The sequence below is a fragment of the Podarcis muralis genome, chromosome 4, assembly GCF_964188315.1.
Source record: "Podarcis muralis chromosome 4, rPodMur119.hap1.1, whole genome shotgun sequence".
NCBI classification, from domain to species: domain Eukaryota; kingdom Metazoa; phylum Chordata; class Lepidosauria; order Squamata; family Lacertidae; genus Podarcis; species Podarcis muralis.
In genome coordinates, this window is record NC_135658.1 from 26181455 (window position 1) to 26205698 (window position 24244).

General features: G+C 45.4%; 1 protein-coding gene across 8 annotated transcripts in view; it reads right to left on the reverse strand.

Annotated features, from left to right (window-relative positions):
* Window positions 1–11470: 11470 nt before the first annotated feature.
* The window catches only part of ATP8A2 (ATPase phospholipid transporting 8A2), a 330202-nt gene continuing 317428 nt past the window's right edge, over window positions 11471–24244 (reverse strand). For all 8 annotated transcript variants that reach the window (XM_077927099.1, XM_077927095.1, XM_077927098.1 and 5 more), the window contains 2 exons: window positions 18948–19039; window positions 11471–14818 (listed from right to left, as the gene is read on the reverse strand). In XM_077927099.1, coding sequence (XP_077783225.1) covers window positions 14721–14818; window positions 18948–19039 — 190 coding nt within the window. In that variant the 3' untranslated portion in view covers window positions 11471–14720. The remainder of the gene's footprint in view (window positions 14819–18947; window positions 19040–24244) is intronic.

Here is a 24244-nt window from a genome sequence, read left to right on the forward strand (position 1 = left end):
TGTGTAATCAAGGGCTATGCTGGGGCCAGATGACAAGCCTTAGGGGGCGGATTTGGCCCTCGGATCTCCATTTGCTGGTTGCTAGACTGTGCCGTCACATTAACAATCCTTGATCTAGTTCAATCTTTAAATCCAAAAGAAGTAGCAAACCAGGAAATCTGTTCCTGTTGCAGGATTTGGGACTTCCTGGATTAGCAAGGTGTTACTTCCCACCTTGTTCTCAGCCTTGAGCAGTCTTGCAATTGGATAGTGGTGATTGTATTTTCTGCCTCAAATTCTTCCTTATATTTGGAAAGTCTCTCACACCCTGGGTTTTCTTTTCATGTTGCTTCTTAGAGCAGTCTGGGGGCCACAAATGCCTCTCGTCCCTTGTGCTTGTGCAGGCTGCGTTGCTTGTAAACATTTTGGTGAGATATAAGGTGGCGAGTTTGCCAAAAACAGTGATATGCACCAAAAGAAAGTATACAGACGTACATAAAATGTGCATGTTGTGATATACATATGCAAATTTAGAAATGATGGGTGGAGGTCAGTGTTGCGCTATGATGAACATTCCATCCCTGAAAGCATTTTGGCTTGTCATGTGCAATGATGCCCCTCTTCTCCTGCCATGTGCTGATCTGGGGAGGGGGGCGGTTCTCCCAATCCCTCTTGAGCCAATTTTGGGGAGTGCCTAGGAGGAGGGGAGAGGGGAGAAAGCCCCTTTGTGCAAACCGAAGTTCTTGCTGCAACCACATTCACACCATACATTTAAAGCACTAGGATACCACTTCAAACAGTTGTGGCTTTCCCCCCAACTACTGGGAGCTGTTTGTTAGAGGTGCTGAGAGTCTGCGAGAGCTAGGCCTAAATGAAGTTAAACAAACCCTATGTCCCTTGGATGTAAGCAGAAGGCATGTTGCTTCTCAAGTCTCCTCCAAAATCGGTTTCCAGTAGATCACTGTTGGACAAGATAGAGCAGTATGAGCATCATGAGAAAAACAATCGGGAAGCCCAAACTTTGTACGTTCCTGAAATTATGCACAGGCAGGCAAACTCTGGGGCCCTGACATGAGCAGGTGGATTCTTTAATTGGATTATTTTTAAGGGTCTTGATCGTGTGTTTTAAAATGTTATCTGTTCCGTGCCTTTAAAAAAGAAGTAAATTTCTATCTACAGTATAATAGAATACATTAAGGCTGCAATTCCACAGAAAGGGAGTAAGCCCCATCAGCCTCCATAGGGCTTACTTTTGAGTAGACATGCACAGGTTTGCACTGTAAGTAAAGCTTATGAAAGCTTAAGGAACAGATGAAGGATGTTTGTGTGTTGTCTTAGTTTTTTTGGGAGGGACAGAAGATTGGGCTGCAAAGGTATTTTTTTTTAGAGAAAGTATAAAACCCTTTGTGGATGGCTCTTCAGGGGAATTTGGAGCATCCTTTCAGCATTCCTTATCAGACACATTCTGATAGTGGTCTCTATGTCTAAATTAATTGAGAAGCAGGATCACATTAATTCCCCCCCCCCAAGCTAAAATACTAAATTAATTTGCTTGGAGGTGTTATTTCCTTTCAAGATTAGCACAGAGGTTCCCTCCTCCCTGCTCAATTATAAATCCAATATATTTCTCCCCTCCCCACCTTTTTTTAAAAAGAGGAAGTCCCTTCTCCTGCTGCAGAAGATTTGAAGCCAGCCGCGGTTATCCATGCTGGGCGACAGAAGGAAGAATAGTTAGCGCCGCTGCTTTGTTCAAGACTAATGAACTGCTCTCATTCTCTTGACAGCGGCAGCAACCCAGACCCACCCAGCCAACTTTTGCCTGTAAGCCGACTCCAGCAGCTCCTCCAGATCGCAGGTTGCCAGCCGGTAGCGCCCCGTGCAGCGTGCGCTGCAAAAAGAATTTTTAATCAAAACAATGGAAAAGTGTAATTTATGCACAAGAGGCTATTTTGGAAAGCGGAGGGGAGAAGCTTGACATCGGGGACAAGCCAAGGGTTCCACTTTATTATTTAAACAGTCTGTTTGACTGAAGTTCAGCAGACGTGGAGGGAAGAGCGCATGGGGGTAAAGGCAGGGAGGTGGGACCTCAGTCTAACCAAAACTTTTTCAGGTCTTGCAAAACGAGGATGTAGGAAAAGTTTCTTGAGCCCAGGGTCAGCCACCTCCCAGGGCTGAGGCACACCACAGGTGCCCCGCAGTGGAGAAGCAGAGCCGGCAGTGGTGGTGGTTTCCAGTGAGATCCTGCTGAAATCTTGAGACACCTTGGCGGAACTTGCCATTGTCACAGCCAATGCACACACAATGCTGTGCAGCCCAGGTGTGGGAGGCCTTGGTGGTGGCACAGCCACAGCAACAGTAGGGTGGGGCAGCACAGTGGTGTAGCGTGGGAAGGGGGTCCCAGGCGCAGTTGCCCTGGGTGAGGGGTGCAATATTTTAACATCTGGTGCCATCTCAAAACAGCTGCCAGGCTTCTCAACCAGGAAGTGACCTCTCCAGACAACAGAACAACTCTTATGTTCTTATCTCTGCGGCTGTGATCTGGGTGATGTGGATGCTATGAGGCAATTGAATGTGCATGTGTATTCCGTCCGTTTCTCCCTGTCCCACCCACAGCCTTCTGCGTGGCCCCAGGCACTGGCAACCCACGCTATGCCACTGGAGTGGCTCCTTACTATTTTGCCTCGGGAGGTGAAATGGGACATGCTGCCTCCCTGCTGCCAACAGGACTTTTAGGCCCAGGACTGAATGTTTTTTGTGTCCATTAATTTCCACCCAGGAACACGGGAACATGCTTTATACCAAGTCAGACCATTGGTCCACCTAGAGAGTCAGTGCAGTGTTGTGGTTGGAGAGTTGGACTAGGACACAGAAGACCAGGGTTCAAAGCCTACTCGGCCGTTAAGCTCACTGGTTTACCTTGTGCCACTCCCAACACCTCTCAGCCTAGCCTACTGCACACAGTTGTGGGAATTAAACAAGGAGGCGAGAACCATGTGCGATGTCTTGAGTTCCTTGGAGAAAAAGGTGGGATACAAATGCAATCAATCAATCAATCAATCAATCAATCAATCAATCAAAGCTTGGTTGTCCAGCATTTCAGGCAGGGTTCTCTGCCAGCCCTCCCTGGAGATGCTGTGATTACACCTGGGACCTTCTGTGTGCAAAGGGTGGAATCTCCATGCTCTGCCCTCCCAACAGATTCACCTGTACCTATATGTATCTTTGGCTCCCCTGCCCACCAAAAAGTTATGAGCTAGGACACACTGGCCACCAGCAGAGGTAGTAAAGTGCCAGTGTTGCCTGTATTTTTGGTAATAGGTCTATAAACAGCAAAATCACAGGGTTTCTTAACATATTGGTAAAAGCTGCAGTGAGATTTCTGAAAGGGATGGAGTCCCTGATTGCAGTGGGCTCAGTTATCTCAGGGTGGAGCTGAAGAAGAGAAGAACTGGGCATTTGTAGGAAGTATGTTTGTGTGTGTGTGTTCTAGGTGGTGAAAAGGAGCAGTATAGATGTGTAAGAGGCAGGTGGTGAAGCAGCACAGCATGAGGTGTGCGACCCTGGCTGGTGAATTAGTGTAGGATTTTTAAGAGCCAGAAAACAATACCCATAGAAGATTTTGGCCTAGAGGGTAGGTACTGCTCCACACACACCTTTGTTTTGATCTGTCCATGACAGGTACCCTTGAAGTAGGACAGCGATTACAGCACCATGGAGAGTTCCAAGGGAGACACTTGCTCAAAGAGGGACCCCTAATCAAGCCCTCAAATTTCAACCCTGTGACTCCTTAAAGGGCCAATTCCTCGGTCTGAAGGTGAGCACATTTCCTCCTTTGGGTGGCTTCCCAGGCACATATAATGAAGAGGGAAGTTCCTTATTCCTCAGGCCACTCAAGATTGGGAGAAGTCATCAGCAAGAGTCCTCACTTGGGTTCTCTAGGCTCCTGACTGCCAGCCTTGGGTTCAGTATCCGGAACCTGGTCTCAGCTGGTGGTACCTAAGACCTTCTTGTCTTCCTCTGTGACGAAGGTAATGACTAGAGTACAGTGGTACCTCGGGTTAAGTACTTAATTCGTTCCAGAGGTCCGTTCTTAACCAGAAACTGTTCTTAACCTGAAACACCACTTTAGCTGCTGCTACCGCGCCGCGGGAGCACGATTTCTGTTCTCATCCTGAAGCAAAGTTCTTAACCCGAGGTACTATTTCTGGGTTAGCGGAGTCTGTAACTTAAAGTGTATGTAACCTGAAGCGTATGTAACCCGAAGTACCACTGTATTTAATAATAACTGCCCAATTTATAGACACACCCCTTGAGTGCATTTGATGTCAAATTTCATATTAGCCTGGAGTTTGGATGGACGGGGGAGAAAACAAATGAAAAATCCAAAATAAGCAAAACCCTTCTTGACTCTTTTAATAAAAGTTTTATTGGAAATATTTTTTTGCGCATACACACAACAGCTTGTTCAAAGCTACAGATTTGCTAATTCCCCTCCTTGCCAAACTGCCACAAAGTAGAAGTACAAATGATCTTTCTTTGGTCCCTCTGGGAGGGAAACAACCCCAACTGTAATAATAGTGCTGTACTTAAACTACCAGAGGGCATTCACTGAAGGGAAAAACGACAACACCTGAGGAATTGAGGAGCAGTCCCACTCAACCGCCAAGAAGTTTCTCCCAGTTTCTGGGAGCCACTTAAACGTTCTCCTTAGATCAGAGATGTTTCTCCTGCGACATTCTCTTTGGAGACAGAATTAAACCTGAAAAAAACATTTAGACTGCAGTCCCATGGCCACTTACCTGGCAATAATCCCTGTTGAACTCAATGGGACTTCTGAGTAGACAATGATGGGAATACACTGTTAAGCATTTTCATATTATCAGACAAGGAGGCTCAGACCTCCTTTCTCCAATAATTATATATATATATAAAAAGATACAGAAGAACCCTTCCACTCAAGATTTAGGCAGGTAGCTGTGTTGGTCTGACGCACTAGAAATATATATTAAAAAATTGTCCAGTAGCACCTTAGAGACCAACTAAGTTTGTTCTTGGTATGAGCTTTTGTGTGCATGCACACGAAAGCTCATACCAAGAACAAACTTAGTTGGTCTCTAAGGTGCTACTGAACAATTTTTTAAATATATATATATTTCCTCAAGATGGCTGATATTTGACCCCTGCATAATGTGGGCTACATTGAGGGTGTTGGTGTAATGGGATGCACTTTTGAACTTGAAGGGAGGCCACTCTGATTCCCACCACCCACCCTGTATAAATCTCAAGAGGCCAAATTGTTTAATTTGAGCTGGAATCCTGTTTCTGGAAGTGAGGCAAGGAGAAATTTTAATGGCGTCTGAACTCAAATAGCCTCCATCTATTTCCTGAAGGAAGAAGACCAGAGTGGAAAGCAAAGACCGTGGACACAACAGCTGTTTCATTGTGTTTCCTAAGCAGCCCAGCAGATGTTTTCCCGCCTCTGAATAGATTCATTAATGCCAAAATTACATCTGGAAGATCTTCTCAGCGAAACCACCCAGTAAGGTAGTCAAGACACAAAACAACTGGCTCCTACTGTTAACTCTCTCTCTGTCTGTCTTTCTGTCTCTGCCTGTGTCTGTCTGTATGTCTGTCTGTCTGTCTTGTCTCTGTCTTTTCCACTCTTCATCCAGTTCTCTGGCCATCCCAGTTCAGTAGCAGCGCTCACCAAATAGTGGGGCAGCAGCGGCATTGTAGCATATTGAGACAATGCACTATGGGGTTTTAATGGGGTAGAACTCCTTTGCATCTTCCTGAAGGAAAGTAATCCATGCCATTTGAATTAATATGAAATAATGCAACTTGGCAAAGTCCTTTAGATCAGGGTAGGGCACTCCCCCCCCCCCGAGCCTTGTGGGGAATTCCTGCAGTGATGGGTGGTGCCAGAGGCAAAATTGGGCAGAGCAATGGATGCGACTCTTACCTTTGGTACAGTAGGCTATATTTGAGCCATGAGAAAAGCAAGGTATCTTTACACACACTCTACCTAAGCCAGCAAGACACATTCCAGCCAAATAAGACTAGGGCAGGTGTAGTGAGGGGCTTGGCTTGGGGAGGGGGATGGGCTACGGAAACTCCCAAGGGTCAATCAGAGAGGCTTAGCAAACATTTGTTCCTTTCTATTGACTACAATAGAATGCATATTTCAAGTCTAACTTGAAAGCACAGGGAGGAACCTGTCTATTTATTTTGACAATTTATATGCTACTTAATTACAATCGTCTCATAAGCGGTGTATGGACATTTTGAGAAAAGTTCTCTGTCTCTATTGAGAAATTTTTGGCACAGTTAATACTGATAAATTTTACTTTTAATTCATATAGGCGGATGAAGGAAGCAATGTGGTTTCAGGGAGCAGGGGCCAGATCCATGGCTTCTTTCAACATTGTGAAAATACATTAGCTTAGAAACACAGCTGTGCCTGAAATTCTCTACCTTGCTAGGTGGAGGAGTTGCAGGGAAATTTTTGCCAGGTATTCTCTGAGACGGGACTGAAATTCTTCAATTGTTCCGATCACAACTTATCACACAAAATGGGGTCCAGTGTGCTGGGGATCATCTCTCAATTTGATTGTAGTTTTTGTGGGTTGTTTTTTTTTAACATAAACATTTTGCTGACTGACTCCAACAGTTTGAGGGAAGTCTGAGAAAGAAAATCCTCAGAGAGTTCTGAGAAATTTTGGCCCAGCACTAAAGTATACATACAGTACTTTTTTAAAAAAAAAAAAGCCCTGATGCATTTAGAAGAGGAAAGAATGTGGAACAGTCCGCAGGCATTCAGGAGCAAGTATCTTCCACCATAAGCTAAATGTAAGTTTCAAGTTCAGATACATGAGCCTTAAGCTGAAAGAGAAGACAATAGTTCCTCCGAGTACTTTTTTTTTTAAAATAAAGGTAAGGCTTTTTATTTACATGAATGATAAGTGCAGTAAAGCCAGGTATGTATGGAAATTATACAGTTATGCTCTTGCTCCTTTACACAGAAACATTACAAAGTATTACAGTTTGTGAAAGACTACATAAGAACAGTGGATTTTAGGTTTCTCTTTCTCTCCTGTTCATGCCTCCTCAAACGTAACTGGGACCATTTTCACATATGTCACCCCCCTCACTCTCAAAATACCCACTCTTGCTCATGCTAGAGAGGCCATGTGTAAATGTCATTAAAGTGGAACGAAAAGAGGGATGGAATCATGCAGATACGTTCTAGTGAATGTTTGGGGCCAGTGGTTAGGGAGATGAGCAACAATGAACAGGCTGAACCTAAATCCAGACCAAAAAGAAGTGATGTTGATGAGAAGTCTGGGTGTTCAGGGAGAGGTGGCTTAGCCAACCACCGACATGGTAGTGTTGCCTGAGGCTCCAATCCTTTACCCTCTTACAAGGGAGGATAAGCAGCACTGAAATCGGTGGGTCTTACTTCTGAGTAGACATGGGTAGGATTGCACTATAGATGCTGCTGTTCATCTGTTAGGGTGGTTCCCAAACCTGCCCCCCCCCCCCGCCATGGACCACTTGAAAATTGCTAATGGTCCCCCCCCCCCCGGCTGTAGCCATCACAATGCACTGTGCTAGATTCTGTATGGTTTTTAATTGAATTTTTGTTGCTTCTTTTATTTCTTATGTTGTATTTTAATGTTCTGCAATGTGCATTCCATGTGCTTCTGTAAAATACAAGAAGCAATACAAATACTATTCAAAATCGATATGCATATTTAACATGCACGTGCCACAGCCTACGTGGATGAAGCTGGTGGACTGCAGTTTGGGAACCCCGATCCATCACATTTTGAGTTCTAAATTGTGGGTCATGCTTTAGATGTTTGCCCTGCTTTCCTATGTAAATACACTCAAGCAAATCACACTCTATGTGGTGCAAAGTGACAGGGCTGTAAATAGGATAACTAATATTTGCAGATCCTGGTGGCAATTTCAAGCCACACGTAGCATACTTTCAGAAATCCTCCTCTGACAGTTTTTCTCCCAGTATGTTTCTCTGTCTTTATAGGACTTTATTATGTTTTGTCTTTCTTGGACTGCCCTCCTCCAGTTTCCACCTTTCTCTTCCCACTCTGCCTGTGCTCTTTCCTGCTTCTGCTATGTCTGCGCTTCCTTGAAGTGATCTGTCTACTTCCCAGTGTAAGAACCGCAGAGCAAATCTCAGTTCTGTGTGGGGCATCCCAACAACTCTCTGCCAGCTTTGTGCTCAGGGGACTCTGTTGCTGGAAGCAAAGAACCACAAATAATGCAAGGCGAACTGCACTATTTTGTCAAACTTACTTTGGTTTTAATTATTTAGGATAACAACCAATCATCCGCTGGTAAACACAGCCCTGCTTGTTCTAAAAATAATGTAACCACAGTAACTGGAGACTTTGCTCCAGCATCTGCTGTTTAAAACAGTTGGCTGTGAACTAGAGAGAAAGTATAGATTTTCTTTTTTGTGCCTTAAAAAGTGTGTGGTCCGCAAAGTGCAGATTAGCAAGGCTAGACTGTTATCTTAATTTACAGTCCATATACTTCACATTTGCTCTGCTGGCATATTAAAAAAAAAGATTCCTCTAGCAACCGGCCTTGACTCCAATAGTTTTATTAGCAATTCACTGTTTCTTCTTGACAAGTTATTACTGACTTCCCTTGGTAGCTCCCTACAGCAAGTCCGGGAGCCCTGTCAAGAAACAGAAAACGTCAATGGATTTCTCAGCAGAGCTTGACTCAAAACGCTGCTCCATGTTTTTTAATTTGTGACAAGACACTTGTTAAAGGAATGGCATCTCTTGCATGCTGGCCCTGGCACAGCATCATATATTTGTCCAAAGGAACAAGCCGTATCTGTTTTTTAACAAGGGAAGGCAGGCATTTGGCTTCTCCCCTGACTGTTCAAGTAAAGCTGGCAGGTTGGTCAATGCAGAGAGCTGCTAAGGAGACCTTTCCTTTCTTCTCAACATTTTTATTTTTAAAAAAATTATCAGCATGGAATCCTTAATCTAGACTGCCAAGCAGAAAGCTTTATCTTATTCAGCTTCGCTACCCTGTTGAGCTGATAACAATTTTCTGCAACATTTTCAAAGGTGACTCTCAGCCAATGAATGTGGAATATGTTTGTACAAGGGGTTGATTTCCCTTTGGCTGATAATGTGGCCAGGATGCACTCTCTCTCTCGTTCACAATTGGCTTGTTCACTAAGACGAGAAGTCAAGGAAGGCTCTGATGGTGTTTCCTGCTTGGCAGGGGGTTGGACTCGATGGCCCTTGTGGTCTCTTCCAACTCTATGATTCTATGATTCTAAGGCGATGATAGGATAGGTTAGTGTTTGGAATGATTTCAGGGGACGTGAAGAATGCCAGGTCATGACCTGGGCGGGTTTTGCAGGATTAACCCAGATCCAGATTAAGGTCTCCTCCCATGCTGACAAAGGTTTGACCTGCTGGGCCTAATGTCACATACTATATAGCCGCATGACAAGAACTGAGTGTAATTTCAGTTGAGCATGCACCTAACACAAGTATCTCACTAGTTACTCTGCAGAGAGCTTGAATGTGACACTGGTTGACCTCAGTTTAGAGACAGGTCAGAATGACAGCACCCCCCCCCATTGCCTCTAGTAGGAAAATAAATCTTGTCAACAGACAGCCCCTCCTTCCCAACCCTGCTCACTTTGCCTGATTAAGCGAATATCTGGGGCAGGATGGAGAAAGTACTTTTTAAGAGAGTTGGAAAGGGTTTGAGAGAGGGGCCACATTGCTTCCGATTGCCCATACACTTACCGTATTTTTCTGTGTATAAGACTAGGTTCCTTTCCTTAAAAAATAATGTCAAAGATTAGGGGGCATCTTATACTCTGGGCCACCTCCCCCTCCCATTTTCTTAAATCTGAGTCCCCCAAAACAGGGGGGGGGGTCTTATACATGGGGGCATCTTACAGACGGAAAATACAGTATACATTTCTTTGGTTCCACTGGTCAAACAGGTTTTCCATGCGTAGCAGAGAAGCAAGCCATTGGGCTACAAATCAGGAGTTCCCTGGTTTGAATCTCACATCTGCCACAAACACACAAGGTAGGATGCTGCATCTCAGCCTCAGCTGCAATATGGGGGATGATGATGATGATGATGATGATAATAAATAAATAAAATTTATTATTTATTCCCCACCCACCTGGCTGGGATGATAATAATACTGACCTTCTCTAATGAACATAGGTAATTGTCTTGTACTGAGCCGGACCATTTGTCCACCTCGCACTACACTGACTGGCAGTGGCGCTTGAGGATGTTAGGCAGGAGCCTTTCCCCGTCCTACCTGGGGGTGTCATAGACTGGAGCTGGGACATTCTGCATGCAACACGTGTGCTTCACCCCTGACCTCGCAGGGTTGTTGTGACAAGATACGTCATGTGAATACTCTGAAAAATCAACAGCACCATTCAAAAGCTAAGTATCGTTATAATCGGAATCAGCGTTGTTATTGCAGAAACGAAATAGAAAGCCCTGCATGTCCTACATACCAGAGACAAGCAGAGATCCTTGTTTCACTGCCTTCAGCTATCCTCTGCCTCCAGTTTGAGTGAAATAATTTCTTTCTGTGCTATCTCTCTTTCTCACACACCCTTGTCTTACTGTATGAGCCAGAAATGCTCATCGTATCCAGTCTAATGAAAGGGGGAGGGGGCTATTGTATTGAAGAATATTGCATGGAAATAGCTGAGTATCTGGAATTAGTTGTAGATCAGCTTTCTGCAACCTGGCGTTTGGGCCTACAGCTCCCTTCAGTCCTAGCCAGCATGGCCAATGGTCTGAGATGATGGGAGTCGTAATCCGAAACACCTGGAAGTCTCCAGGTTGGCAGAGGCTCTCTTAGATTTTAGGTGCTCATCTGGTATTGTGCTTTCTCTTGTAGAAAGCGAAACTTACTAATGGGGAACTGGCCCCACCTTGGCATGGGTCCTCAGTATGCCCTCTTCTCATGAGTGATGGGTGCTCACATCTCCCCTCCCCCCCATGCTCCATCCTCCAAGCATCTCCTTATCCACAGATGGGCAATGTGGATGGAGGCAGCGGAAAGGAGGTGGTGCCAGGCCGTTGGCCAACCACACTGCCTGGTGCTACCAGGCCTGCAGTCTCCATGCTGACTTAGGGCATGAGTCAGCCAAAGCTTAGCTGCATTTAAATCCTGTCCATCTCAACTGCAAAATCATTCTCTGCATGCACTGAAATTAGTGGGGCTTTACAACGCTTGATCTTTGCTGGCCCGATTCAGGGATGGCAAACTTGTGTCTCTCTAGATGTTGCTGGACTACAACTCTCATCATCCCTTAGCACTAATTAGAGAATAAGAGACCCATAAGCTATTCTGTAAATTAGAAAATGCTAGAGTGATTCTGAAGCGTGAGTCTATGAAGCGCTACTCAGAAGCAAGTCCCAATGAGTTCAATAGGAAGTCCTAGTTAGCTTGTTTCCACCTTGACCAGATTGTTCACTTCCCTTGGAATCTTCGTCACGCTGCTTCTCCTCGTCGTACGCTTACAAAAACACATGGAAACACAATCTCACACTCACATTTGGCCCCTTGACATCCACAACTATTGGCAATTTTTCTTTCAACTTTCCCTTTTTGCATAAATGTGTCTGTCTCCCTCCTTCTCCCCTGCCCCATTAGCAATGCAAACTAGCAGGATGGAGAGATTTCTACCTCCCCCCTCCATTTATGGTTGAAGCAAAACCATGCAGGAGGCTGCTGGATCATTAAGCTCTGGGTTCCGTGTGGGGAGGGGAGGCCAGAGGTGGCACCAAGAAGGGACTGGATGGTGGCACTCAAGCACTGGAATTCATCCTTTCGAATGATTCGGCCAGGGAGGGAGCCAAGAGGCTGTTTTCCTTTGGCTTGATGAGTATAAATATTCATATGCGGATAGCTTTTCGGATACACTTAAATCAATATTTAAGCTCCAGAGGGCGGTCAAGGAAAGGGCAAAAACAAACCCCAAGCCGGCATTTTAAGGACCTATGCACAGCGCATGGGGTAACCGAGAAATGTGGCTCAAGACAAGCAACAGTGTTTACATTATGCTATTCAGAAACGTAGTCTGGCTACAAGAATGAATAAGGATTGTTTGAAGAACAGCACTTGGTGAATCCAAGGGCTTGTGCTTCTTCCAGGACCTGTTGCCCTCCAGATGCTGTTGGACTCAAACTCCCAGCCAGAATGGCCAATGGATTTAGGGGTGATGGGAACAGCAGCCCAACAACAGCCAGAGGACGAGAGGTTCCCCGCTCCTGCTCTAGAAGAAGACTGGATGGGGCATCCAGAAAGCGAGACAATCAACAAAGCAAGAGTTCTCTGTGTTTCTTGTCATTTCAGAAACACACCTGGAAACCAAAATGCTGCATGCTCCAGGCAGCAAGGGCTGTGGGAACTCGCCTCTGGTGGCCCGGTGAACCAGTGCTTTGCCAACTGTAATGCTAACTAGGCATGTCAACGTTCCCCCCCCCCCCTGGCGGCGGCGGGTGTGTGTGTGTTTCTGTGCTTTGAACAGCTGCACAACATAGGGAAATCTGGCACGTCCCCCCCCAATTACTACCTCTTTTGCTGAATTTCTCCCTGTGGTCCTGCTGTTAAAGCACAGGAGCCCTGCCAGAAAAAAAGCTGGCAACCTTAAAGCCAATGCTGTTTGTAAGATATAATCTCTGGCTATTTGTGAAAAATATTTCCCTGAAGTAGCTATGCCAGGATGGAGATTTTTTTGTTCAAGATTTTCTTGAGCCATTTCTCTTAGGGCTGAACAGAAAATGAGAAACTTAGGTCAGCATCAGGTTCATTCGTATCTGATTTGTACATTTCCTCTACCCTTCCTTCCTTCCTTCCTTCCTTCCTTCCTTCCTTCCTTCCTTCCTTCCTTCCTTCCTTCCTTCCTTTCTTTCTTTCTTTCTTTCTTTCTGGGAGATCCTTTCTCCCCACATTGGCTTCCCCTTTACAACAAGCCTAATTCACAGGGTTGCTGTGAGGACAGAACCATGTATGCTGCCCACAGTTCCTTGGAGGAAAAGAGGTACCTAAACGTAATAACAAATGAAGGATCTGCAATATTTTACCAATCTGGTGGAGAAAAGATTCTGCTGCAGGGAGCATAGGTTCGTCCAAAATGGGCTCTTGCTCCCCTCTCCTCCCAGAAGTGCTCATTGGTTCTACAAGCAGAGGATGTTAAGGCACCAGCTGTTTGGACCTTCTCAGAAAGGCCAGTATGAAGAGCGCGAGCAAAGCGGAACAAAATGCCGAAATCCACGGCTGCCTACACAGCATACAACTGTGGCACATTTAAAGCATGTAGCTTCCCCAAAAGACCCCTGGGAACTGTAGTTTACCTCACACAGGGTTACAATTCCTGGAACCCTTAACCAACAACAGTTCCCAGGATCCTCTGCAGGGGGCGGGGCACAAGTCATGTGCTTTAAATGTATGGCATGTATTTAGCCCACACTTTGGAAGCTGGGTTGTTCCCTTTGCATTCTTTGCATATGATGGGAGAAGATTTCTGTGGATCGCAGGAAATATATGCAGAGCAACTAGAATTGCTGGTGCTTTGGGTGTCCAGAGAAAAGGCTGCATTCTAAACTGCTGTATCGAGCTGCCTCTTGAGCAGAACGCCATGCAAACATCACCCACGTCCCTCCATGCAGACGACCAGGGTGATGGATAGATATTGCGGCACAAGGGGGATTCAGTAGTATGCATACACACAGCGATGTAGCTAGGCGATCGGGCACCCAGGGGTGAGCCACCTGTGGGGACAGGCGAGCTGGGCAGGGTGCTCTGGCTGGGGCCTGCATGGAGTCTGCCCGCCTCCTCCCCGCCATAGCTGCCATCCAGATGAGGACACAGCGGTGGGCACACCTTTTGGGTGGCACGGTGCCTGCATGTGCCCAAGCCACCATGTCACTCCCAGGAGAGACTTGTGGCTCGGGCGTGCTGCAGGCCTTACGGTAAGTGGTCCCCCCCCCCCCCACTAAGCTGCTGCATACATAGCCAATGTCTCTGCGACCTATTTTATATGATGCTGGCTTGTATCTCCTGAAGAGAGCTGGCCACATTTGTTGCTGGGGCCATCATTCCTGCCCTCCCGCACTCTCTCTCTCTCCATGATGCATTTGTTTTCCTGGCCTCCCAGCTCTCTCCGCGAGCCTTTCAGTCAAATAAACAGTGAACATTACAAAGGTTTCATACATGCACCCTTTGCGCACTTGGATCTGGGCATGGCAAAACAGGAAATGCCAGCGCTCCTATCCAAATTTGGCTGATCTCTCACAGAACATACAACCTCTGTTACTTCTTTCCCCAGAACTACTTCGTCTTCTCCCCCCACCCCACCCCTCCGCTTCCCTTTCTTTTTAAAACCGTGGCAAAAACAAAATGGTTTTCAATTTCACACCTCGTGGAGCACAGCCAAATTGCTGCATAAACAAGGTAAACAAATGTGAGGCAGAGCAAGGCAGCCGGCTTCAGATGAGGGATTTGCCCTACGATGTGTGCTCAAGGTCTGCGAGAAGCGTACATAACAAACTCGTTGGCTAAGGCCACAGTAAAAAGGGTTTTCTTTTCTGGTGTTTACGCTGCTGTTGCCAACCTTAGTCGAGGATGTATTAACAGTGGACGCATTGATCCCGATCTTATTACTCCAGCCACCAGCCGAGCAAAAGGACCGCCGTTATTCGACGCCAGGTCTCTGTTTCGTCGTGTCGTAGGATCGGACGACTTGAGACTGGGAAACGACCCCGTGCTCCTCTTGAGAAAACGCATACCCGTCTGGAGAAGAAGAGAAGGAGCAGCGCAGAGGGGAAGTCAATGAAAGAGCATGCCTTGTCAATAGTTAAAAGAAAGTTCCACAATGGTGGAATGGTTAGAACAGTTGCATGATCACCACCACCACTACCACCACCCTCCTGCCTTTCTTCCAGAACCAGGACTCAAGGAGGCTCACAAAAATCAAGACACGCATGAATAAAACCCAGAAAGCTAAACGTGAACAGAAGACAATAGGTAAAAAGGATAGTTAAATAGTTAAAACAGTAGAGTGGGAATGAGCCTGTGACACCACTTAGATGTGGAAGGCTTTAAAAGAGGATTGGACAAATTCATGGAGGATAAGGCAATTAATGGTACTTGCCATGACCGCCATGCTCTGCAGCACATGGGATAGGGCAGCCTGTGGACAATCATGAATAAAGCCCTAATAAAGATGATACACCCAGGGTAGACAATCTGCTGCCCTCCAGTGATGTATTGTGGACTACAACTCCCATCATCCCTGGCTACTGGCAGTGCTGGCTGGGGCTGATGGGAGTTGTAGCCCGCAATGTCCAGAAGGCACCAGGCTGTGTCCCATATCCAGAAGACACCAGTCTATGCTACTGTAAAGAAACCATGTGCTGGAAGCAAGAGGGACATGCTTTTCACAACGGGAAACTTAAGAGCTGAGGCCCGTAGACTGAGCCCTCCTCCACTCCACCCCCCAAAGTTGACCGGGACTCCACCAGATACAGCACTTAGCATGATGTTTAATCCAGCTCTGCCTTTCACTACCATCGGAGAAACAAAGAAAAACTGTTGGCATATATTTCTGTCTTCCCCATCTCCTTTACATGTGACCCAAAAGTTGACTAATTGCACATTTCCGCTATCTTTAGAAACCAAACAATGAAAGATTCCATCTCTGGCTTTACAATAGAACCATTGAAAGCTTGAACGTCTCCCCAACTCTCCTCCCCCCTTTTAAAAGCCGCACCTATTATTCCATTCTCTGGAACAAGCCACCCATTGTTCGGAGCATGTACAGCTGCCCAGAAGTGCAAGAGCAGTGTCACAGAGGCTCAGGCATAACACAGGTCCCAAATTCTCAGCCTCTTCAATCATCTGAGACTTGAGGAGGATTTAGAAGTTATCAGATGGTGTGTGGGAAGTAAGGCTTGCAATATTGTGAAACTATAGGTTTTCCCATTTTCTGGAGGATATCAGAAGTATTAGAAGCATATTGCTGTCAGCTTGGATACCCTTCTGGGTGAGAGATTACAATTCAAGTTTATCTCCTATTTAAGGGGTTATGACCCTTCTCAGTGCAGCTACCTGATCATTTTGCTTGTGTTCCCATTGGGTGAGGTGCAGCAGGTACCCAGAAGCAGCTCATCAGGTAGGGCAGAGCTGCTAGGGTAACTTCCTGGCAGGACAGTTGTTGCTGCTTACCAAGAGAGGGGAGAGGCAGAGAGGAGGTCAGCACAGTGTGAAAAACACCAGTAATCTTGTGCTCCTGCTACTGGTGTGTTTGCATCACACTGACCTCCATAGGAAGGAGTATAGGAAGAAGCCTTCTATATTGAATCAGAACATTGGCCCATTTAGCAGCAGCTCTCCAGGGTTCCAGAGGGCAAACATTGCCAACCCAACCTGAAGGTGTTAGAGATTGAACCTGGGACCCTCTGCATGCAAATCAGATGCTCTATCACTGAGCTAAAGCCCTTGAACAACCCATATTCTATATTTTCTCTGCAATTCAATGGGGACGATAGTCTTTTACCTGCTTCGGCACATGCCTTAATCAGGCAATCTGATTTTGGAACAGACCATTTTTGTATTACTATACAATACACATTTCTTTGTTGCATGAACTGCACTGCTAATTATTATTGGGCACCCAACCCTTTCCCTGCTTCTTTTCCTGGTGTGCTGTTTAACAGTATCTATTGATAAGGGATGACAGAAGTTGTAGAGGATAATGGATCAGCCCCTTTATAAAGTCTTAAAAATACAGTGAAAATTTATGCTCATGAGAAAAACAGGTGGGTGAGGATTGCAGCAAAGCCTAACTGGCCCAGCTCATTTAACGCTTAATCATTAGTATTTATGGGGGACATGCTAACAGAGGCCAAATTTATTTTAGTACCCTCTTCTTATTTCCTGTGGCTTATCAACCTGTTAAAAGCTCGGGGATGCCTTCAACAGTGTGCACAGCCTCATAGATCACACCTGACAGCACAAGCTTTCTTCTTGTGTGTGCCAGAACATTCTTTTTCTTCACACTTTTGTTCTGGAGGGTCAAGCAGCCTCTCGCATTCAGAGCGTGTCTGAAGGGGAAGGACATTTCATTGTTTTCACCTGCTTTTCAAACGATGCAACTCTGGAACCAGTCCAAAGCCTAAGGGTGTAAATCGGCAATGATTTACATCTCTGTACCCTGCACAAAAAAATAACCTCTAAACAGGAAATTCCCTAAACAGGATGGACATAAGAACAGCCTTATATGGTGAGACCAATAGTGGTCTGCATAGTCATGGAGCCCATTTCCAAGTGTGACAATAAACTCCCTCCCAATAAAGGCAGCAAAAACCAATGTCCCATATATACGTATTTGGAAATGAGGATGCCCAAGGCCACAACGTTGGGGACCCCAGGTCTATAACAACGTTGGGGAACTTGTGGCCCTCCAGGTGTTGTTGGCCAAAGCTCAGGCATGATGGGAGTTGTAGTCCAGCCATATTCCCAGGCCTGCCCTAGACTCCCTGAAGTTGAACAGGGAACAACACACTTGCAGAGTATTCTCTGTGTGCATACCTGACCAATGAGGTCATAGGCTGGAAGGAGGTATCTTGCAAGCACCTTAAACTAGATATTCCTGAGCTGCACAAACCTCCAAATACTTAAAAGCCACCCAAACAAAATGAATAGTTGGCGGCAGCTGGTGCTACCATGCTGCTGGCCTCCCCAGCAGTGGCACCGCTGTGTGTACTAGGAGGGAGAAAGTGAGGAGGTCAGTATGGTGCAGAGCCAACCTTGCACTCCCATCTTTGTATCTACAGTGTGCTGATCTCCCCACAACCTCTGCCTCAGTAAAAGGGCAGAAGTGCCCTGATAGGAAGTCAGGTGTTTGGTGCTGTCCCCCCCCCCCCAAGTGAAAAGCACAACGGTATATACTCTGGGCAGGGGGTGAGTTATGCTGCAAAAAACCCCCAAACTGCGCACCATTTGATGCTGAAACAATATGTATAAAGGTAAACCTTACTGCATGCCAATGAGCGCACTGAGCAAGCAAATAGTGCAATGATGCTGCCACAGGGTCAGGCTGAATAAAAGGTTGCGCAGAAAGCTGTGTGACTCTGCCCTTCAACGGCAGCGTTAAAATATCATTTTTGATTATTTTAAACTTCAGCTGGCATCTCTTTGAAATACAGTTTAAAGGAGCGATCGTACTGTAATACGTTTCTCCTGGGCCTTGGGTGTTGGTGGGATATGGAGGAATGAAAGTTTTTGCAAATGTCTGAGGATATTTGAAATCTTGGGAAAGGCACAGACCCTGATTCCAGTTCCAAATAGGAGTGCCACTGTCAGCCACTTTGCTTCTCTGTCGGATCATCTCTCCCTAGCCCTCCTTTTGCAAAAGGGTAAAGGTAAAGGGACCCCTGACCATTAGGTCCAGTCGTGACCGACTCTGGGGTTGCGGCGCTCATTTCGCTTTACTGGCTGAGGGAGCCGGCATACAGCTTCCGGGTCATGTGGCCAGCATGACTAAGCCGCTTCTGGCGAACCAGAGCAGCGCATGGAAACGCCGTTTACCTTCCCGCCGGAGTGGTATCTATTTATCTACTTGCACTTTTGTGCTTTTGAACTGCTAGGTTGGCAGGAGCAGGGACCAAGCAACGGGAGCTCACCCCATTGCGGGGATTCGAACCGCTGACCTTCTGATCAGCAAATCCTAGGCACTGTGGTTTAACCTACAGTGCCACCCGTGTCCCTTTGCAAAAGGGTACAAGCTACTAATAAGAACATAGTGTGTGCCGCTCCCTGCTTTCCATTCATTTCTACAAGGCTTCGGATGGGAGTTGCATGCAAACCCAACCCTGCCCGTTACTCCTGCAGCGTTTCAGGACTGAGTTCTATTACTTACGTGAGACACCTTGCTGGACAGAATGAGCACGGAAGAGACTTGGAGGGGTTTTTCTGCCAAGCCTTTTCAACAAGTGGTCCCGTTCGTTCATGCTGCAAGAAGAAAGAACAAACTCAGTGAGACGCTCACGACATGAACCATTAAATGGTCTCTTTTAAAATCAAAGAAGAAAACAAGATGTGGACACAACAGTGATGGTGCAGGATCTATATAGCTTCTCCCGATACCTTTCAAGTGTAAACAAGCAACCAGCCAATTCTAATATGCTCATGGCAGTGAGCCACCACTGTTTAGAGAACATACATATTCCAAGTTAGTTGGAAGGTTCTATAAACTTTCATTGCACGGCATGCAAACTTCCTTAGGGTCACAACTGCTGCAGAGAGAAAGGGCAACATGATGTTATGTAGGATATGTTAAACTGTTCTATTCAGAATAGAATATTTCCAGATTTTTTAAAAAAGTCAAATCACTGGTCCATTGAGCTCAGTATTGTCTGCACCAATTTGGAGTGGCTGTCGAGGGTTTGAGATCGCGCTACCTCCCAGCCTTGCCTGGAGGGCTGAAGACTGAACCTGAGACCTTCTGCTTGCGAAGCAGATGCTCAACCACCAAGTCGCAGCCAAGAAAAGCCAAGTGCAATTTTCTAAAACTTCACAAGGCGGGAACCCCAGAACTGCAAGCAGTAGATAAACTCGCCAAGGATCTTCATTCCACTAGGAGAGTAAACTCTATAATTTCCTTTGCTCCCAAAAAGAACAGTAAACATAAGAAAGAACTATTTTCTGCAACGCATGCCAGGACTATTGCACTGCTCAAAATCCATGGCATTTAGGCTTCCAGCAGATAAGCCAACACAAACATACTAATTCCTCCTCAGGATATTATGCAAACTGTAACGGCTCCCCTCCATCCCGACACATGAGGGGAAAAAACCTAAGTCCAGAAAGGTTTGCCTGTATGCTTCTCCTTTGTCTGCAGAACATGTTACAACGTGAGCAGGAAGAAAAATGTTGTGGGAGATCCTGGCACCAACATGGCTCCTGTGAGTTGGTGGATTATGCCAGCCTCTCCATCTCTTCTTACTTCAGTGTGGGCAGTGGTGAGTGCAGCACCTTGGGGACAGTGCAGCCTGTGGACAATCACTAATAAAGGCCTAATAAAGTCAATACATGGAAGGGTAGCCAACATAGTGCGGCTCAGTGATGTGTTGTGGGCTGCAACTACCATCATCCCCGACTGTTGGCCATGCTAGCTGGGGCTGGTGGAAGTTGCAGTCCACAATGTCAGGAGGGCACCAGGGTGTGGAAGGCCACACAACAAGAAGAACCCACAGCAGAACTCTTGGGTGTAATCTCGGTTCTCTCCACAAAGACTCATCCATGCATTTTAATCATCAGTGCTCTAATGATGACATGACCTCCATCATCATGACATTTTCATCCCCCAAAAAGTTTTTGATTTGAGTTTCCATTGAAATGAGGCTGTATTTTAATGTTTTAATGTTGTATTTTAATCTTGTTTTTAAGTTGTATTTCAATCAATTTGTTTTTATATCGGGTGTTAGCTGCCCTGAGCCCGGTCTTGGCTGGGGAGGGCAGGGTATAAATAAAATTCATTATTATTATTATTATTATTATTATTATTATTATCATCACCGACTGAAGACAGCCAGCTGTTTGTAAGGCTGGAGGTGACAATAGAGGAGAATAGTAAAAACAACAGCAACAGGAAATCCATTGCAAAGATAGAGAGAGAGATACAGATTTGCACAGGATTTGTATATGCTCATTTAGTTATTTATTAAATTTGTATATGATTATTTAGTTATTTATTAAATTAAGTCGCTTTATCTTGCCCAGGGCAACCCAAAGCAATTTAGAACCAACCAAACAGACAGACAACCCTTGGCCCCGAGATATATGGAAACCAAGAGGAAAAAGAAATAAAAACCATCCCACTCACTTCTAAAAGGCCAGGTAGTTCTTAAAATTAGTTTTTATGAAAAATTTTCTTGTGCAACAAACAAACCAACAACAACAACAACAACAACAACAACAACAACAACAACAAAAAAGGCCAGATAGTTAAAAGGCCAAAGGCATGATTATAGAGGAAAGTTTTTGCCTTGCACCTAAAGATATATATAATGATGGTGCCAGGCGAGCCTCCCTGGAGATAAGGGATGATGGGAGTTGTAGTCCAACACCATGTGGAGGCCACTACTGTATGTCGGCTACCCCTACATTGTATGTACACAATTCTTTTGTTCTACTGTCACCTCCAGTCAAACTAGGTTTTCAGAATAATGCAAAGAGTAACATATTGGACCAGAGAAGAAAGTGACAGTGATCGTTCTTTCAAACTACCTTTCCCTCTGGCACAAACCTTCAAGGGTCTTCTCCAAGAACTGTTGCCTATGGAAGAAATGGAATTGCCACACAGAACTACAGATATCCTGATGGGGTTTTTGTTGTTGTTACAAATCTTGAACTGGGCAACAGGACAGATGCTGCGAGACAGCAGGGAAGAATGAAACATCACTCAGAGCCCTTTGGAGTTCTCTTTGCTGGGGACCAGCTCTATTAGTTCCAAGCTTATCTGGATTTGGTCCTTTGTCTTGGGCCAGTATCTATCAGTTACTGATCCCGTTTGCATGTAAATGTGAAGCCAAATCATGGCTCAGAACAAGCATGGAGAGATCATGGCCTCTTGGCTCCTTCTCTGGTCCTGAGGCTTCTGGGAGCTAATACAGTGGTACCTCAGGTTAAGTACTTAATTCGTTCCGGAGGTCCGTACTTAACCTGAAACTGTTCTTAACCTGAAGCACCACTTTAGCTAATGGGGCCTTCTGCTGCCGCTGCAAGATTTCTGTTCTCATCCTGAAGCAAAGTTCTTAACCCAAGGTACTATTTCTGGGTTAGCGGAGTCTGTAACCTGAAGCGCATGTAACCTGAAGCGTATGTAACCCGAGGTACCACTGTACATGGCTTAACTTGTGTCGTTCGAGCCCATGTACATGGTCTGTCTTGCTCCAGGCCAAAAACCAGCTGCACCCATGGTCTGTTCTTCATTTGCACCTTGTGGTTCATCTGGAGGATATAAACCACAACCCCAGGTTTGGATGACATACTAAGCTAAACTATGGTCCAGCTCACAGCAATGCAGCAGCTTCAGTTTCTGTTCTGGGAGTTCATGTGCTTGCACTAAGCCATGATTTGGCCTTGTGTTATGTGCGAACTAAGCCTATGATTTTCAGGTTCTACAGTTCATTGTTTAGAATTTAAACCTCACCGTCACTGTTACAAATGCTTGCGAAATGTGATGGGGCTCCTAGCGAGTGTGGGAAATGTTAAAGTTATCAATTCTGCTAGTGATGCGTATGTCCTGTTCGCTGCCCCCAAATGATGCATTCTTTTCCACCTGGGAAAAGGGGGTGGGTTGGGAATAATTGTTCTAGGGCATCAGCTAAGCCCCAATTAACAACGGTAAAAAGGATCCTTTGTCTTTTCAGCCCCTCCCGCAAAGGAAAGGAGTCCCTAAGCCTGGGCAAAGAACATCTGTCTTTACACATTCAGTTGACAAGCATCAAAACAAACAGAATAATTCAAAGCTGACCACAGGGTCCCACTGGCTTATTCGTTGGAGTAATTAAAAAAAGATGAGCTTCACCACCAATTAACCTACTGAGCGCTAATTAGTGTTAATGAGGATTCGAGGCACTTGCTGCAGCTTGACCCAGAATGTCCTCCAGAGTTCACTAATTGGCTGGTGGCAAAAGCGAGACACAGACAGAAGGGAAGGTTAAAGTGGATGCAGGTGTCTTGGTGATAGAACAGGCACATCCTGGGAAACTGGGCGCCTCTGCCGGGGTTTTAAAAATTCAGGTTGTCCCTCCCCCAGCTCTGGCCCCTAACAAAAGAGCAAGTTAGAAGCTGTGCTCTGACATGATTTGTGAGCAAAGCGACAGGATCCTGGTGACGGGAGGGGGATATTTTTTAAAAAACAAACAAACAGAAGTCACTCCCATCTACTGGGGATTTCTCCTATGCAAACCCCACCGAAACGTGCAAGATTTCTTATGCACATTTCATGAGTTTTATGTTGGGCTTACTTCCAAGGAAATGAGTTGAGAAGAGAGGAGGTCATTAGCAAGCAGCAGCCTGGGAACTTGCTGGTAAAGGGATGGAGCTCACCTGCTGACATCAGCTCGAGTAATTAAACAAAAGAAAAACTAGGTGAACAAGGAAGTGTTGGAGTGGACAGGGAAATGTACTCAAGTGCCTGGCTCAGTTTTTAAAATATATATATATAAATGCTATCAGGCTTTTCTGCATTTATTAATGCCGTGCCATGAAATAAGCAATTTCCCCCTTAAATATGCAAATTGTTCTGTGAAATAAGCACATTTCCACTGTGAAATACAGGCTGACACATGGCCTACTTTAGCGTTGTCTCTAGCCTTACACTTCCCCTCTGGTTCTTTTCCAAAAATATAATTAATAATAATAGTAAAAAAAAAAAAAAGATTTCCATTTGCTAGCATATGTGGCTATGGGTTGGATTTTAATTTATATAGATATTTCAGTAAAGTGACAGCTCTCAGAACGAAACTAAGTAATGAACTTCTTCTGTTCAGTTTAAAACCTCATTAAGTCGGTACCCATATCATCACTGGAGAACAAAGCCCCAATAGATGTTTAGGGAAAGGAGTAGCATCTCACAGGGCACTATGGGATCTCTTCAGGCCGGACTGAGAACATCTGCCCAAACTGAAGCATCTTGTGATCTTATCTGCAACCATCAGAAGTGTTGGAACCATGTGCCTGGTCCTTGACGTTCAAAATCGGTTGACTATCCCCTTAAAATTTCTATATGGCAGGAGTGGATAACCCGTGGCTCTCCAGATGTTGCTGGACTACAACTCTCCTCCTACCTGATCATGGGCCATGTTGGTGGGGGCTGATGGGAGTTGGAGTCCAACAAGTTCTTGGGACCCCAGGTTGCCTATTGCTACTAGAGGGGTATAAATAATAAAATTATTATTATTATTATTATTATTATTATTATTACTTGAAACCCTTCCGATTTAGGCTGTTATTTTCTGGCAAGTCCAAATGGAATGTATGCACCAGTATGATTTCAGTAGGTAACATGGAATGTTACCATGTCTGCTTCCTTTCCTTTCCTTTCCTTTCCTTTCCTTTCCTTTCCTTTCTTTCACTTTAACAGAGGGAGTTTCATGATTTGACCAGCTAAATAAGATACCCTGTTTAAGAACTGAACCCAAATTCTAA